The sequence below is a fragment of the Primulina huaijiensis genome, chromosome 12 (genome assembly GCF_012295235.1).
Source record: "Primulina huaijiensis isolate GDHJ02 chromosome 12, ASM1229523v2, whole genome shotgun sequence".
In the NCBI taxonomy this organism is placed as follows: Eukaryota; Viridiplantae; Streptophyta; class Magnoliopsida; order Lamiales; family Gesneriaceae; genus Primulina; species Primulina huaijiensis.
The window spans coordinates 4915898-4931442 of record NC_133317.1 but is presented as its reverse complement, the minus strand read 5'-3'; the positions used below and the strand labels follow the sequence as shown (position 1 = coordinate 4931442).

Below are 15545 nucleotides of genomic sequence, written 5' to 3'. Positions count from 1 at the left end.
GACTGTTTCGTGGATCAATTTTGTGAGATAGATTTTCAATTTGATCTAACTTATGAAAAAATATTATTTTTCATATAAAAAATATTATTTCTCACGGCAAATATGAACTAAATTGATATGTCTCATAGTTATAAATTTGTCACACTGTTTTCCTATAGATCTCTTATTTTATAAGCAGACCTCCCTAGTGAATCAGTGTAAATCTCCTTCCAAATTGTTGAACTTGTTATTAAATTTTGCGTTTACATTGATATACTCATTATTTACATTGATGGATTCATATTTAATCTTTATAGAACAATTTCAAAATTTTGATAAATTACTATTAAAAATTATAAATGACAAAATAACCAATTTCACCCTATCTCCTTTCTTAGGTTCTAAAACGTCACAATGGGTATACATACATATAATGTAGCCAACAATAAACAAATAACTGATTGACTAAAAAATTCTTGCAAAGAAATTGTTACACATTCCACAGCTAAAGTTCACTTATTTGCATCCATTCTAACGCTGGGGTATGCAAAGATCGATTTGATCTTATTGTATATTTTTTTCCACTTTTTACCTAATCCAAAAGTCAAATTATTTTATTTTCTCGTATTAATAAAGTTACAAATCAAAGCTATGCGTTTGAAATAGTACAATACTAATAAATCGCTTATAAAAATTCGAATCTCTTCTAAAATCTTTGAAAAATGTTAAAAATTTCATTCTTGAATAAAAAAGGGGAAATAGTACATTAGACTGGATGCTTTGCGTCACTTCCAAAATCTCTCTCCTCCAGCATGTAAAACCTGCACATACCATAGTCAAATAAAGAATCTATAAATCTATAACAGAAGTTAGTGTGGCCAAGGCTTCAAATTTAAATTTTTGGTGTTTTTTACTGAAAGGAGGGACTACACCATTAATGCCCGACAAAGGACTTGTAAACTTAGCCGAAGTGGAACTACTGTCCAATCAGTCAATTTGTTCGTCTAGATGTGAATGCCCAAATGAGTGAGATCCTCGCGCAGCAATTCCACGTTCTTGAATTGAATACCCGTGAAGCCAGCATCAAGTGCAGCCTCAACATTTCTCGTACTGGAGTAGTTAACTAGAGACATGTTATTAATAAGTGATAACCAGTGAACAAAAGCAATAACATCTTCGAAAAGATGAATAGTTCTGAAAAGTATTGGAGTTCAACACTTTCTTCACATAGACATGGTCCACTTATTCAACAATATAATACAAATTTTGGAACTAGAAAAAGTGTTCACTTGACAACCTACACCATGTTGGCGAAGAACAAACTTCTGCTAAACGAGTTTAGAAAAGATGAGAGCCATCCATTTGCAGCAGCCTAAGTTATATATTTGCATTAAACTCTCCCCAATTCATTGCTTTAACTGCGCATCCCTTCATCCATTTTATTAAATAATGATGGAATCCATTTCAGTTTTATTGAATTTGTTATCTACGCACAATTTTTTTCTGGTAGTAAAACAAATGAAAAATTAATGAAGCCTTCTGAAAATAGTAAACAAATTTAAAAAATTCAAAACAGCACCTGTCATCGATAAAGATACAAGAGGTTGGGTCAACTTTTAAGTAATTTGAAACATCCATGTAAATATCAGGATCAGGCTTCCTTTTTCCTACAGCCACCAAATTCACGACCAAATCATTTGGTACTATGCTGAAACATTGAAAAAAAAGGAAAACAGAATGACAAGATGAACTGGGAGCTTCTGCTGGTGTTCCTAGCTTGAATATATAGAATAGTCCATAGCAATAAACAGCAAATATGTCTGTGTGCATCTCAAAAGTAAAGCTCATTATTATCATGCATCACATTTGAGACAACGAATACAATATCTACAAAACCAAGAGGCTTGCACCATGAAACTTAGGTTAACTGAACAATAATAAACAGTAATTTGAAGTAACAGATTACATTGCTACTTATCTTAGATGACAACTTTCAATCATAAGTATTGTGTATTCAGAAAGAAAAAATGATTCAATCCATATTAGGTATAAATTAAATTGTTTAATTTCCTGACAGAACCCATACTTTGCAGCAGCAGGAGCATTATCCATGAACATCAATTTGAATTTCAAACCAGCCAACCTTCTTGACATTCACATTACAAGAATAGAAATGTAATTTAAAAGATCAATTCAAAAGTCACCTATTTTACATGAACAGAATGTCCAGGATAAGTAACTCGAGAGTTTGAGCTTTTCCTCAATAATTTCATACCTGCGATAGAAAAAAACAGAAAACAAAACTAAAAGTCACGTTGCTTCAGCATTTGTTTTACAAGATTTTTGGTGTTTAAACATACCACACAGGATAATTAGTGAAAGCGTGCATTTCAAATCCATTTTTCTTGAGATCGTCAAGTAATACTTCAACTCCTTCAATATAGGAATACCCTTGTCTCATACAGCTTTTGAGGCCTACAAGTAAGCAATTATATCCATGATACAGCCAAAATAAGGAAAATAATACGGCATAAACAATATGTGTTCAAGCAAACACCCAAGGATTTGAAAAGATTAAATCTCCTGGAAAAACAACATTTATGCTTTTCATATTAGCGAAGAAGTCTGAAAATCAACTTGGAAGTATTCAGAATAAATCAGCAAAGAAATTTTAAAGATGGTTAGCTGATGTATAGAGGATTATCTGCGAGAAATTTGGTCAAGATGATATGGCTCAAACATTCCAGCAAAGACCCTACGCGTACCTTGGACAGCAAACACAAATCAGCAAAAGGTTAAGACTAGGTTAAAAATATTGTTTGAAGTGTTTCAGGAAAACTAAGTGCTTTGGCTAAGGAATTCCAGCAAAGAGAATTCTGATAAGATCATTGAAGCAGTAAGGAGAGGATTAAACAGTAAAAAACACTACCTATCTCTACTCGATGATATGGATACCAGGCAAAGGAATCTCTCATAGGCCATTTATTGAGCAAGATCTAACGTGAAAGTCACAATATTTGATAAATTATCGACGATGAAATTGTGTACAAAAAGTGTGCTAAAAGGCAAAAACGGATAATAAACTCTGAGAAAGGTACAGTCACCGTAGCTGGAATAGTACAAGCAGTACCATGCAGCCGCCTTAAGAAATTTTCTTATCGTTTAGAGAATTCCAAATGGATTTTGAACATTTAAAAATTAATCAGATTCACATCTATAAGTAGCTGAAAGATTTCAAAATTGAAAAAGGAAGAATATAGGGCGTGGTATAGACATAATTCAAGTATAGTGATGGTCTACAATTATAAGTTGTAACTTGTAACGAGTAATCGAGTTTAGTAATTCCACGAGTGCTAAAGTCTTTAGAGACTCTTGTAGATCAAATATCACTGAGTGGATTCTTTCCTATAGGGAAAAGATGGGATGAAGAAAGATTACACCACTTTTGGACTTCTATAACCCTCAGATTCCTTTTAGGTCAATCTCTCACTCGCTTCAGCTCTTGGAAAGCAATTAGGAGGTTTAGATAATGAATGGTCAGTCACTCCTTTTCTCTGGTGGTGGGAGTCGATCATGGACTTCTGCCTTTAAAAAGAATGGATTGTGGTGAGTCCATTGGGCACAACTATCAAGAGTAGGTCAGTTGTTAGTTAAAAAAGGGCAGTAGACTCTTACACGCGAAAATTAGCCGGTTATCTCCCAACTGATTTTCATGTTTAGTCTTTGTAACATCTTAGCCTCTCATTCAATATGTATCCAAACTTTCTGTATACTTGCCTTTCATTAGTTGACAGATATATGTGATGGGGGTTAATAACCTACAACACTAGAGAAGTAATACAGAACATATCAATACATCTAAATTCAGACAACTCAAGCCCAGTTCGTGCATATCAAAGTATGTGCTAAGAAAAACAATCTCAGTTTAGAAGTTCAAACAGAGATTGGGAAGAACATATCACTTTATAAGAGAAGTATAGAGGAATGATTAATAAAGTGATTTATCCAGCAAGAAAGCAATAAAGAATCTTGAGCACAAATTTCTTACGTATGAGTTACATACATCAACATTAAATAAGAGCAGGCCTTATTCAATCAAAAGCAAAGTTTTGCTAACCTTCTACATCAACAGGCCTTCCATCTTTAAAAAATATCTGAATCATCTCCATCTGAAAAGAAAGTAAATATTATGAATTTAAGTAATAGATACACAGGAATGTCGCGGGTTTGTAACTGTGAGAGTGAATGTGTATACTGTATCCTCACGCAAAGCAAAGGAAATCGATTTTAAGTTTTAACTCGAAAAATGCAATTTACAAATGAGAATCTTCTCATCACAACCACAATGGAGACACCCGACGAAGGGAGAAGGGTTGGAGAGCCCCAACCTTAATTCTATTGAAATGACTGCGACAGCACAACCAAGTAAATTAGATAAATTTTTCTTCACACAACATTAATCAAGTGAACACAAACCTATTTTCTTCTCCACATCTCAGAATGTAATAATATCATATTAGTGTTTAGAACTGTTTGATGCAGACAAGAACTAGGGTTGCAAGAGAACTGGAAAATTGCGAAATGCTACACATCTTGAAGCCAATCTATGCTCCATAGAAAACAAAAAAAGAAGTACATACAAATATCTAACACTGCAAGTTAGAAGTTTAAGAATCTCTTTTCCGAGAAAGCAAGCTTTGATGGATAAAATAAGTTTCACCCAGCATGTGTAATAGTGATAATTACGATCAATCGAATGTCATACAATTTGAAGTGTACCTCATTAATAAGACCCTTTTCAAACTCAATCCAGGCAGTAGGATGCTTGCACTCTAGAAGTTCCTTCATAGACATTCTGAACAAATATTCCCAAAAGCCAATAGAATAAAGCAAATGACAATCCATGATGATATTATAAAGATTTGGGCATTTCTTAGAGTGATTTTCACACGTGTCAAGAAGCTATAAATGAATAATTACTAAATTTTCAAAATTAAAGATTTTTGCCCGCCCTCATATACTCATGCTCTGTTATAGAGCTAAAAAAGGTGGGTGCAACCAGATTAAGTCACAGTCAGTTCAACAGGCAAGAAATAAAATCAGTACTTGATATCCAAAACCATGGGTCTGAAGCATGATATGTCGTCCGACAAAGAAATAATCTATATTGTTAAAGTACTGCCACTATGCGGGTTTAGTGTTTTGTTCTTGACTTTATGTCCATGATTAAATAAGATATTCTGAAACTCATATCAAGGACCAACTATATTCAATAACTTGATAAGGAAATGTCATTTCATTCAGTCACCCAATCAAGATATGCATAAACTAACACAGGCATATCATTTCGCATTTTCTGTTTTGTATGATGACTGGAATCCTAGGTTGGAAGGACAACTGATATGTGGCACATTTTGAACTCGGTGTTTTTTGAATAATTTTAATTGATGAGCAAAACAGTAGCCAAATTCTTGAAAGCGTTCCTACATATCAAACCACGTAACCGAGTTTGAAGACATTATACAGATATATATCAACGAGTGCCAAATAAAATCATGGAGCATGCTCCATTCACCGAGCCAAGAAAAAGAGAGCAGCGGAAATTCTTTAGCTGAAAACCAGTGATAATCATACACTAGTCAGTTTTCACAACAAGGGTAACGTTACCCATAAAATTTAATGTCACTCATCCGTCCTCTAAAGTCCAACCCATCAATCACTGCGAGAAGTACAGAAGAATAGTGGAATAGTTCAAAATTACCCGAAGAAGGCGGGAACGTCATGGTAGAAAGGGTCGCGGACGATGGTATCCATGACGTCAAAAAGCAGTATGGGCAGCTTCCTTGACGCCGTCTCCGGCGGCGCGGCGGCGGTTTTGAGAGGCATTATTCTCTTGGTTGAAGCCAAATTTGGGTGTGATGGAGCTGATTTTAGAATTGAAACGCTGTTGATCGACAAAATCAACCTCTGACCCATCCACGATCGCTGATTTGCTGCAATTCCCACCCGAAAAAAAGCTTCAAATAATTTATTAGAGTGTGCTCGGATAATTTTTATGTTTAATTATTCACCCTATATATTTTATATATTCAACTTAAATTTTTTTTATAATATAACATATATTTAATTTAAGGAGTATTTGAAATCTTTTTCGGCCTCACAAAATTTTTATATCCCTATTATTTCTAACCATTTCAATACATTTACTATTTTGGGATTAAAATTATTACAATAATTTATTACAAAACACAGATTTAAATTTTTTTTACGTGTGAAACTTCTTGATTAACACAATAATATGTAATGTTAGCAAGATAAACTATATTAGGTAAGTCATGTGCGACAAGTTCTTTCGAGAAAATACTGATAAATATTTACATATTTCATTAACTCGGAATCTCTTTCAAATCACGAGTTCATCTCACCTACTGAATTAATGGGTATATATTTTTTAAAAAGCAAATAAATTAATTAATGGGTATATAATATGACGATATTCGAATTAAATATTATATGCTTCGACATAGAGCATATCTGCGTACATTAATGGTGGAATAAATCCAACGTATAAATGCTGACAGCAAAACCAAAGGCAACCAAACGAATGTTACATACTCATTTTCACCGAAAATGTTGATATGACCAGGGATGACAATTTCTTCTGAATTTATTGCAGAATTCAATATCCGACTAAAATGGAAATAAATATGCGGGGATTTTTTGGACCCGCTTAAATAACTGGATAGTCGGGTATGAAGGTTTTTAGGTGGATGGAGGTGTGTCCAGTGATATCCTACTCATATCCAACCCGAATATCCGATTAAATTATTATTTTATTATATATTTATGCATTTATTTATTTTTATTAACGAAATGTTAATTCTAATATATTTTGTTGAATAATAGTAGTTGGATGTAATGAAAAAAAAAGTATTGATATATATCTTATGTTATCTATGTAGATGTTAGTGTTGGGAAAAAATATTTATAATATTTTGTTATTTCTTTGTGATTTTTAGTTTGTTAATTTTATTTTTAATTTTTATTCTTATTCTTCTCTTAACAATGAGGTAAATATGTATATATTCAACGAAATATTTTAATTTTAAAAAGTGAAATTGTAGGTGATCATATGATATTTAAGTAGAATATGGATATATGATCATCCGACATGTATAAAGATGGAGATGAAAATTGAATACCCTTGCAAGTATGGAGATTTGGATGAGGTAAATATAATAGATAGAGATGATGATGAATTATATGAAATTCTACTCGAATTTGATAAATTGGCGTCCTTAGACATGACATTGAACTTGTGAGAATTACATCACCCTAAAAAAGACATAAAATACAAAAATACTATAAGGCAGTACACTAAAATTGTAAAAAAATTAGCACACAAATTGTCAAAATAACATATAATTATATATAATGTTGGGTTAAGCGTAAATAAGTAAGAGTAATACTGGTATGAGTGATCACTTGAAAAGTTCTCGTGTGTCAAGATGCTGACGTTGTGTCATTCAATCTGGTTGGCTATGTGAGTCGTAAAAGAGTGACACTAGATCTTAACGAGTGATATCATCTCTGCTGGATATAGAGCCGAATGTAGAGAATGAGAATGATTGATCTCTAAGGGATATAAGACATCACCGACAGATAAACATGCACATCTCCGAACTCATGGGTATAACCGTTCGACTCATTATCATCCTAGTAGGTACATTATGCGTTTTCACAAGTATAAAGAAATAACCTTGTGCATTGGCTAACAGCTATAACTTTTGACATAATGATAAGTGCTTGATCATAACAATTGATATCGGAACGAGATCATGAGTTCAAGTCTCGCAAGAAGCATATTTATATATTTCCTTGTAGGAGATGTTGTTTTAAACGTACATCAGTGAGAATAATACAAGGATGAGTGACCTCCTGGAAAGTTATCGTGTGTCAATTTGTTAATATCGCACCGCTTGATCTGGTTGGTTATTTGAGTCGTAAAAGAGTGACGTCATATCTTAACGGGTAATACTGTCTCTGTTGGAGACAATTCGGTTGTAGAAAGAAGGTAACATTGATCTCTAAAAGATATGAGATAGTAACAACAGATAGATTATAATTTTGGTATAACTGATAGGCCCATTAGCACTCAAGTACGGTACACTCTGTATTAACAAGAGTATAAGAAAATAAAGTTATACCATAAATAACAATTATAACTTTTGGTCTAATGATAAAGGCTTGATCCTTACAAAGTATATAAGGACCAAAATTTCAATTTTTCCGTTAAAAATTTCTCAAATTTTTTGTATAAATCATATTAGAATAAAAATGAAAAATTATTTACATCAACTAGTTCGCAACAATAAAATAAATGTGTTTAACAACACCGAAAAAGGTATACTTTATCAAATTTATAGGGAAAAAATACAAAATTGTCATATAAGTCGGACTATTTTTGTTTGGATTGTCTAATTAGTCAAGTTGTCGTGTAATGATTTCTACTTCTTTGTAATATTTTTATGCTATTTTCCGAAATTAGGCCAACTCACAAGTCCATTAATGTTACATATTTTCTCAAATATTTATAATAATTTTAATAAATGTCAATTACAGCTAAATTCAATTTTCATGTACATAAACAATATTTTATTATGCCTACAAAAAATTTTTAAAGTCATGCGTACTTTATGATCTCACGATAATTTGGTTTAATCGCACATTTAAGATGACTTTATCTACACCACTCTTATTCAGGCAATACAAAAAATTAGGTTGTCTGCTGCGGTTTTTTAGCTGCTTTTAAACCGACTCATGATTTTTAGAGACGAAGTAAAAACACTATCAATATATTATATATACTAGCGGATCGTGACACAGATAGTACATGTATTCGCTAAAAAATAAATAATGAAATAGTTTTTTGAAAAATAAAACTTATTAGATTTTCAAATTGAAATTGTAAAAGAAAAAAACGTTATCATAATATAGTTAAACCGAGTAATTAGTATGATAAAATGAAAGGTATTTTGGGCAAATCCAAAAATTATACAATGACTCAATATAATGTTATAGGTGCTCTTGTGTGTCTATATATAGTCAAAAACTTGTATGAGATGGTCTTACGGGTCGTATTTTGTGAGACGGATCTCTTATTTGGGTTATCCATGAAAAAATATTACTTTTTATGCTAAGAGTATTATTTTTTATTGTGAATATCGGTAGGATTGACGCGTCTCACAGATAAAGATTCGTAAGATCGTCTCACAAGAGACCTACTCCTATATGTATATAGGTTTTGGTGATATATGTTATCGGATTTCGATTTTAGTCAGTTTTTATTGGGAGTACTGATGTGATACCACACATTACATACGTCAGCGTCATTTTGGAAAAATTCTGGAAAAATGAATAAAATTACCAAGAAAAAAAACGAAAACAAAGTTAGCAAATTAAAACTGAAATTTAACAATATAAATGACTAAAATCGCAAGATACAAACATACATGTCCAAGAGCGAAATTTAATCATATATGTGTAGTTAACTTTATAAAAACAACTCGTATAACAAATCACCTATAGAGGCACTACTATATATATAAACCACAGCGGTAATCAAAAGACATGAACTATATAATATAACCTTTGTTCAAAAGCGGTTTCAAGTAATTAATTAATTAAACATAAATGACGTGGTTCCAACAATGTTCAAAAGCAAGCTCCATTAGTAAGGTCAGAATTAATCAGCCATTACGTGCACCATTATACACAGATAATACATAAGAAAATGGCATTCCAATGTGGTTAATTTGACTTAAGCACCAACCTTTATACCATTTATTTATACCCGAAAAAAAAACTTTTGCGAAATGTTATCACGAGTCAATTTTGTGATACATATATCTTATTCGGGTCATCCATGAAAAATATTATTTTTTATGTTAAAAGTATTACTTATTATATTAAATATGAACATAATTGACTCATCTCACGAATGAAAATTTATATGATTATCTATACTATTATATTAAGTGTGAGGGCATGATAATAGCTACCTAGAGAGGACATCAATTTTTTTTTTCCAATTTTACCCTTATATGCAATTAATATTACAATTTTATTTTTTGTTTTTTTTGTTTTAATTTCAATACACACTTTTATTTTTATTTCAACAATTCAAATATCAATTTAGTCCCCCCATAATTCGTCAAATTTCACTTTAGTCCATCGATAATAATAAAAAAGATTGTATACACACGCATCACGTGTGCATAATAACTAGTCTATATAATGTTTAGCAGTCTATCTAGCTAATTTTCATTTCGCACATTCTACGGACATGAGTGAAAGAATCAGTGCTCGACAAAAGATACATTTTGCAATCATGTATGTCTCTGCGTATGCATATTGTTGGAATATTTTTAAAAATGCTATGTTCGAATATTAGCGGAAAATATTTATTATCGTGATGAAAAATATCGATAAGTCGAATTCGATACTATTCGGGTTGTTCCTCTTTTCCCTCGAAACATTTTAATTTGAATGTTTTTATTATTAATAAAAATTAAATTTATTGTTGAACATATTTACATGCAATTTCTTATCTTGAATATCAAAGAAAAATCCATAGTTTATTGAATATAACTACGATTTTAACTATATATAAGAGTTATATATATAAGAAAAATAAATTATGGATAATAAACTTAAAGTAAGTACGCGATAAAAATAATTTAAATATGAGATATTCAATTAAAATATCACTAATACAGCACATGAACATTATGAATGTAGAGTAGAAGTCATATCTGAACCGTCGATGTAGAGAAATGTAGGTGAAAACATTTATATATATGAGATTATATAATATTTGAACCGATTTAATCAGATATTTCATAATAAATTCTATTAATACTATGGAATTCGAATTAAATTATCAATATGATCATATATGGACATAACATAATCTTGATGTGGTTATAGACTCATGTTCGTTTCATTTTGATTCTTAATTTCATTGTTTAAGATTACGCATTCTCAACACTTGTATTTTCGATTTTCATTTGAAATAAATTATGACCGGGAATATAAATTCAGATACATGAAATTCATTTTTTCATGCGACAAGTAGAAATACGATTATCTCATTTGTTAACCTTGGAAATGAGTAATGTTCCCAACTAATTTATAATTGGATTATAAATTAAAAACACTAACTAGTGAATTAATAGTAAATGAAGATAAGAAGTAGTTGAAGAGGTAAACGAAATATACTAGATTCAATTACGATTTGTCTATTATGGAGGATTAATATGTATTTAATATATGGTTATATCACTGAACTATTATTTTCGTAGAATAAGATATTTTATAATGAATAAGAGTGTAATTCCATATTTTTAGCGGAATTTTGGATATATTAATTAAAATTTTTAATTATTTATCTAATTTATTGGAGCATTTTATTATGGGTCCATGATCTCATGATTAAAAATACAAAATTCGAAAAAATAGTTTTTTTAGGATCCGAGAAATTATAAATTAGGAGATCAAAAGATACCAATTTTTTAAAAGGAAAAAATTGGTTTTCCACTTATCCCAGTTATATAAAAGGTATTAAACAAGAGGTTAATTTTTCTAGAAAATATTTTTATTTAAATTTATAATTGATTTATATTCTCATATTTGATTATAATTTTTAAAATTTTGTGATCCTTTTCCGCTGTATTTCTCATTTGAACTACGGGAATAGATCCGAAGGCTCCATGATTTCCAACACATGGTGCGTATATGATGAAGTATTTCAAGTGGCACTAGCAAATTGAATTTGAAGCCAATTCGTTCCCATAGATATTATTTTTTAACACAAAAACTCATGTGAGACGGTCTCACGGGTCAAATTTGTGATCCGAATATTCTATTTTGATCACCCATGAAAAATATTAATTTTTATGTCAAAAATATTACTTTTATTGAAAAAAAGCAATGTTGACTCGTCTCACGAATAAAGATCCGTGAAATCGTCTCACAAAAGACCTACTCATTTTTTAAATACTCGTATTTTAATTTTTTTAAATTCGAGCAAGTCTCATTTTCCACGATTTCAGAGCTCGACTCAATTTCTACTTAGAGTGAAAAATAATATTTTTGACATAAAAATGATATTTTTTACTCAATTCTTTTTTAACTAACAAAAAAATGATGCTTTTGGTAAAAAAAAATGATACTTTAGACAAAAATAACATTTTTCATAAGTCAAATATTTTTTGCTCAAATCGACATATATTATACTATATTTCTTCATAATATTAATAAAAATGATATTTTTGCAGTGAAAATAATTTTTTGGACATAAAAAGTAATATTTTTATGGATCGAAACATATCGAATATCTTTTTCACAAAGTTAAGCCGTGACTGTTTTACATATGTTTTTTGTTTAAATTCTGTTAGATAAAATGGGAGAATTGAAATTCTTTTGACCCAAAAGAATAAAAAATGTGAATTATCAAATAAAATGAAAAATGATTTTAAATTTATTTTAGAAAAAAAAATCAAGCATATATGTGTGTGTGTGTATGTATGCGCAGAAAGTGGACCACTCATTTCAAATATTTCCATAAAAATATTAGCTTGAAAAATATAAGTGCGTGGCGGCACCATAGGATGTAGAATCAAACCACGGGCCGGAGGCTGGATTTTAGAAATATATAGAGATTTTATGAAGTGGGTTTCAAAGATTATGGAGCGTATATATACTCCGCCACTCCCCCATTCATTCGTTCATATTGCGAAATCAAAATTAAGCTCTCATGCAATAATATTTATTGGCTAAAATTATTCAGCTTATATAAATTGATTTGGGTTTTGATAGATCGATCTATCTTTGTATCTGCGGGAAAGGGATGATCGGGTGGGAAGATATATACAAGATAGTGGAGGCTATGCTGCCGCTGTATGTGGCGCTTGCGTTGGGTTACAGCTCCGTAAAATGGCTGGAGATGTTCAAGAGCAACGAATGTGATGCGATCAACAGATTCAACTGTTATTTCATCATCCCATTTTTCACATTCCAATTCACATCTGGGGTTGATCCCTACCATATGAATTTCAGGTTTCTTGGAGCAGATGTGATCGCCAAGGCGATAGCGGGAGTGGGTTTAGCTTTGTGGATTCGTTTCTCGAAGAAGGATTTTTCATGGCTGATAACTTCGTTCTCTCTGTCCAGTTTCAATAACACGCTAGTCGTCGGAGTCCCTCTGTTGAAGGCCATGTATGGGGAACTAGGGGAGGACTTGGTGGTGCAATCATCTGTCATTCAATCCCTTGTGTGGCTACCGATTCTCCTCTTCATGTTCGAATTCAGGCGTGCGTGTGATTCTAATAATGGTTCTTGCATCAACAACGAAAATGGGCAGGAGAAGCAGCTGCAAGCAATGTCTTCTTCCACCCAAATACCACAATCATCAAGCACTATTGCGATAGAAATCTTCGACGACGGCGTTGATGATACTGTTAAATCAGCAGGCGTGAACAGCACATTAGCACCATCATCTCCTCAATTTTTGTCATTTATGAAGAAAGTTTGGATTAGGCTGAGCAGAAATCCTAATAACTATGCTTGTGTTCTTGGCCTAATTTGGGCTCTCTTAGCAAACAGGTATCATCCATGTACTGTTTCTCTCTTGCCTTCTCGTTATATATCTACATGCATACAATAATTCATGACCTTATCATGAATATACATGTATAGATGGAATTTGAAAATGCCTCGCATAGTGGAAGGATCGATTCTCATAATGTCGAAAGCCGGAAGTGGAGTGGCCATGTTTAACATGGGTAAACAACTAGCATTTTATATTAACGTGCGCGCACACAAACACACTAGTACAGTTAAATTTAATGCTTTCATTTGTGCTAAGAGCTGTTGCATACGTGAATATTGTGGCAGGATTGTTCATGGCACTACAAGAAAGTGTACTAGGATGTGGTGTTGGCTTATGCATGTATGGAATGGTTCTGAGGTTTGTTGGTGGACCTATGTCTACTGCTGTTGGATCTCTAGCTTTAGGTTTGCATTCCAATGTACTTCGAATCGCGATTATTCAGGCGGCGTTACCACAAGCTATTATCTCGTTCGTATTCGCTCAAGAGTATGGTTTGCATGCCAATCTACTCAGTGCCGCGTAAGCATTCAACATATATATACATACTCTGTTATATATCTTGGTCATCTAAATGTTATGATGATATTTTGTTATGATATTGATGAAATCATCTGTGTTGTTTGCAGGGTAATTTTCGGCACGATCATATCCCTTCCTCTCTTGATTGTCTATTATCTTATTTTAAATCTTGTTCATTGATGTCGTACCAAAGTCCAAAATGGCCAATGGGTACATGTGTATTAATCTAATATTATCATAATATTGGGTGTGTGCGTGTACTGTCTAACCAAACAGTGATTTTTTTGGCTTATATGTATGTATCAACTGTTCTTCTGTATACTATTTTATGAAGATTGAGAGTATTAGAAAACTTACTTTTTGGTGTCTTACGAAATTCCACAAATAACATTTGTCTCTAATTAATTAAACCAACACAATTTTCTTTGTTAGCAAAAAAAAATAAATTGTACAGTATAATATGGTAAAATTGATAATCTAATTTCTAACTTCCTCCCCACTTTCCTTCATGTGCAACAGTTAATTCTCATGCTCCATGTTTTCCCCTTCAACTGAAAAATTCTTCATTTCTCAATTGGCTCAGCCATCATCCCATATTTGCAGATTGTGTAGGTACCTTGTGAGACGGTCTCACTGATCTTTATTCGTGAGATGTATCAACAATGTCCATATTTAGAATAAAAAGTAATACTTGAGGCATAAAAACACTACTTTTTCATAGGTGACTCAAATATAATATTTGCATTGCAAAATTGACCCGTGAGACCGTCTTATATAAGTTTTTGCGTTGCAAATTTGTAGTGCCGCCCATCTCCGGATTTTTTTCCTTCAAAATTTCCGGTGACTAATTATGTCAAATTATCAGGTTGGATAAGGAGAAATTCTACAAAGAGACGTGCATTTGAATTGGACATCATGCAGACAAATATAAATAAAGATGAAATTATATTTTTTGGACATTTAACTTGCATGTTTTTATTATTTTTTTGTAGTGTTATAATCAACTGATACTTGCATTTTTTTTTTCAGTTTTAGTCTTTTTCAACATAGTGTTACATGATATCAGACAATCAGCAATTCTCAGTGGTACATTTTTCGTAACGCCATGCCAGTATTCCAATGAAAAAATAATTAAAATCGCAGAAAAATGTAAAATAATATACTGTGACGTTCAATTAACCAACATAACTAAAAATAAAACATATCAATTAGATGACAAAAAAGGTATGTATGCATTTTACAGCAAGCTCCACTAGCCTTGTAAGACAAATTTACAATTTATTTATACAAATGGATGGAGAGAAATGAAGCATAAAGATAGACGTAAAGGATTCAACTTATTGAAACTAATTATTAAACGGTGCTTTTTATTTTG

At 31.8% G+C, this 15545-nt stretch overlaps 2 protein-coding genes across 6 annotated transcripts; one reads left to right on the top strand and one right to left on the bottom strand.

Moving 5' to 3' along the window:
* Positions 1 to 693: 693 nt before the first annotated feature.
* On the bottom strand, positions 694 to 6038 carry LOC140989861 (flavin mononucleotide hydrolase 1, chloroplatic). Of its 4 annotated transcripts, none has more exons than XR_012177586.1 (7): positions 5741 to 6038; positions 4759 to 4834; positions 4097 to 4148; positions 2340 to 2454; positions 2184 to 2254; positions 894 to 1089; positions 694 to 800 (listed from the first exon to the last, which is right to left on the bottom strand). XR_012177586.1 is itself a non-coding variant. In XM_073459344.1 (7 exons), exons 1-7 carry the CDS (start codon positions 5953 to 5955, stop codon positions 984 to 986), a joined length of 723 nt encoding a protein of 240 aa, XP_073315445.1. In that variant the 5' UTR covers positions 5956 to 6037; the 3' UTR covers positions 694 to 983. The 4 variants fall into 4 exon arrangements, 2 of the variants coding, with proteins under 2 accessions (XP_073315445.1, XP_073315446.1); XR_012177585.1 differs by having other exon boundaries at positions 912 to 1089; XM_073459344.1 differs by adding an exon at positions 1559 to 1646 and having other exon boundaries at positions 694 to 1089; positions 5741 to 6037.
* A 6552-nt stretch (positions 6039 to 12590) lies between these two features.
* LOC140990213 (auxin efflux carrier component 5-like) lies at positions 12591 to 14499 on the top strand. Of its 2 annotated transcripts, XM_073459798.1 has the most exons (5): positions 12591 to 13004; positions 13099 to 13644; positions 13738 to 13823; positions 13936 to 14170; positions 14278 to 14499. In XM_073459798.1, exons 1-5 carry the CDS (start codon positions 12976 to 12978, stop codon positions 14348 to 14350), a joined length of 969 nt encoding a protein of 322 aa, XP_073315899.1. In that variant the 5' UTR covers positions 12591 to 12975; the 3' UTR covers positions 14351 to 14499. The 2 variants fall into 2 exon arrangements, with proteins under 2 accessions (XP_073315899.1, XP_073315898.1); XM_073459797.1 differs by having other exon boundaries at positions 12593 to 13644.
* The last annotated feature ends 1046 nt before the right edge of the window (positions 14500 to 15545 follow it).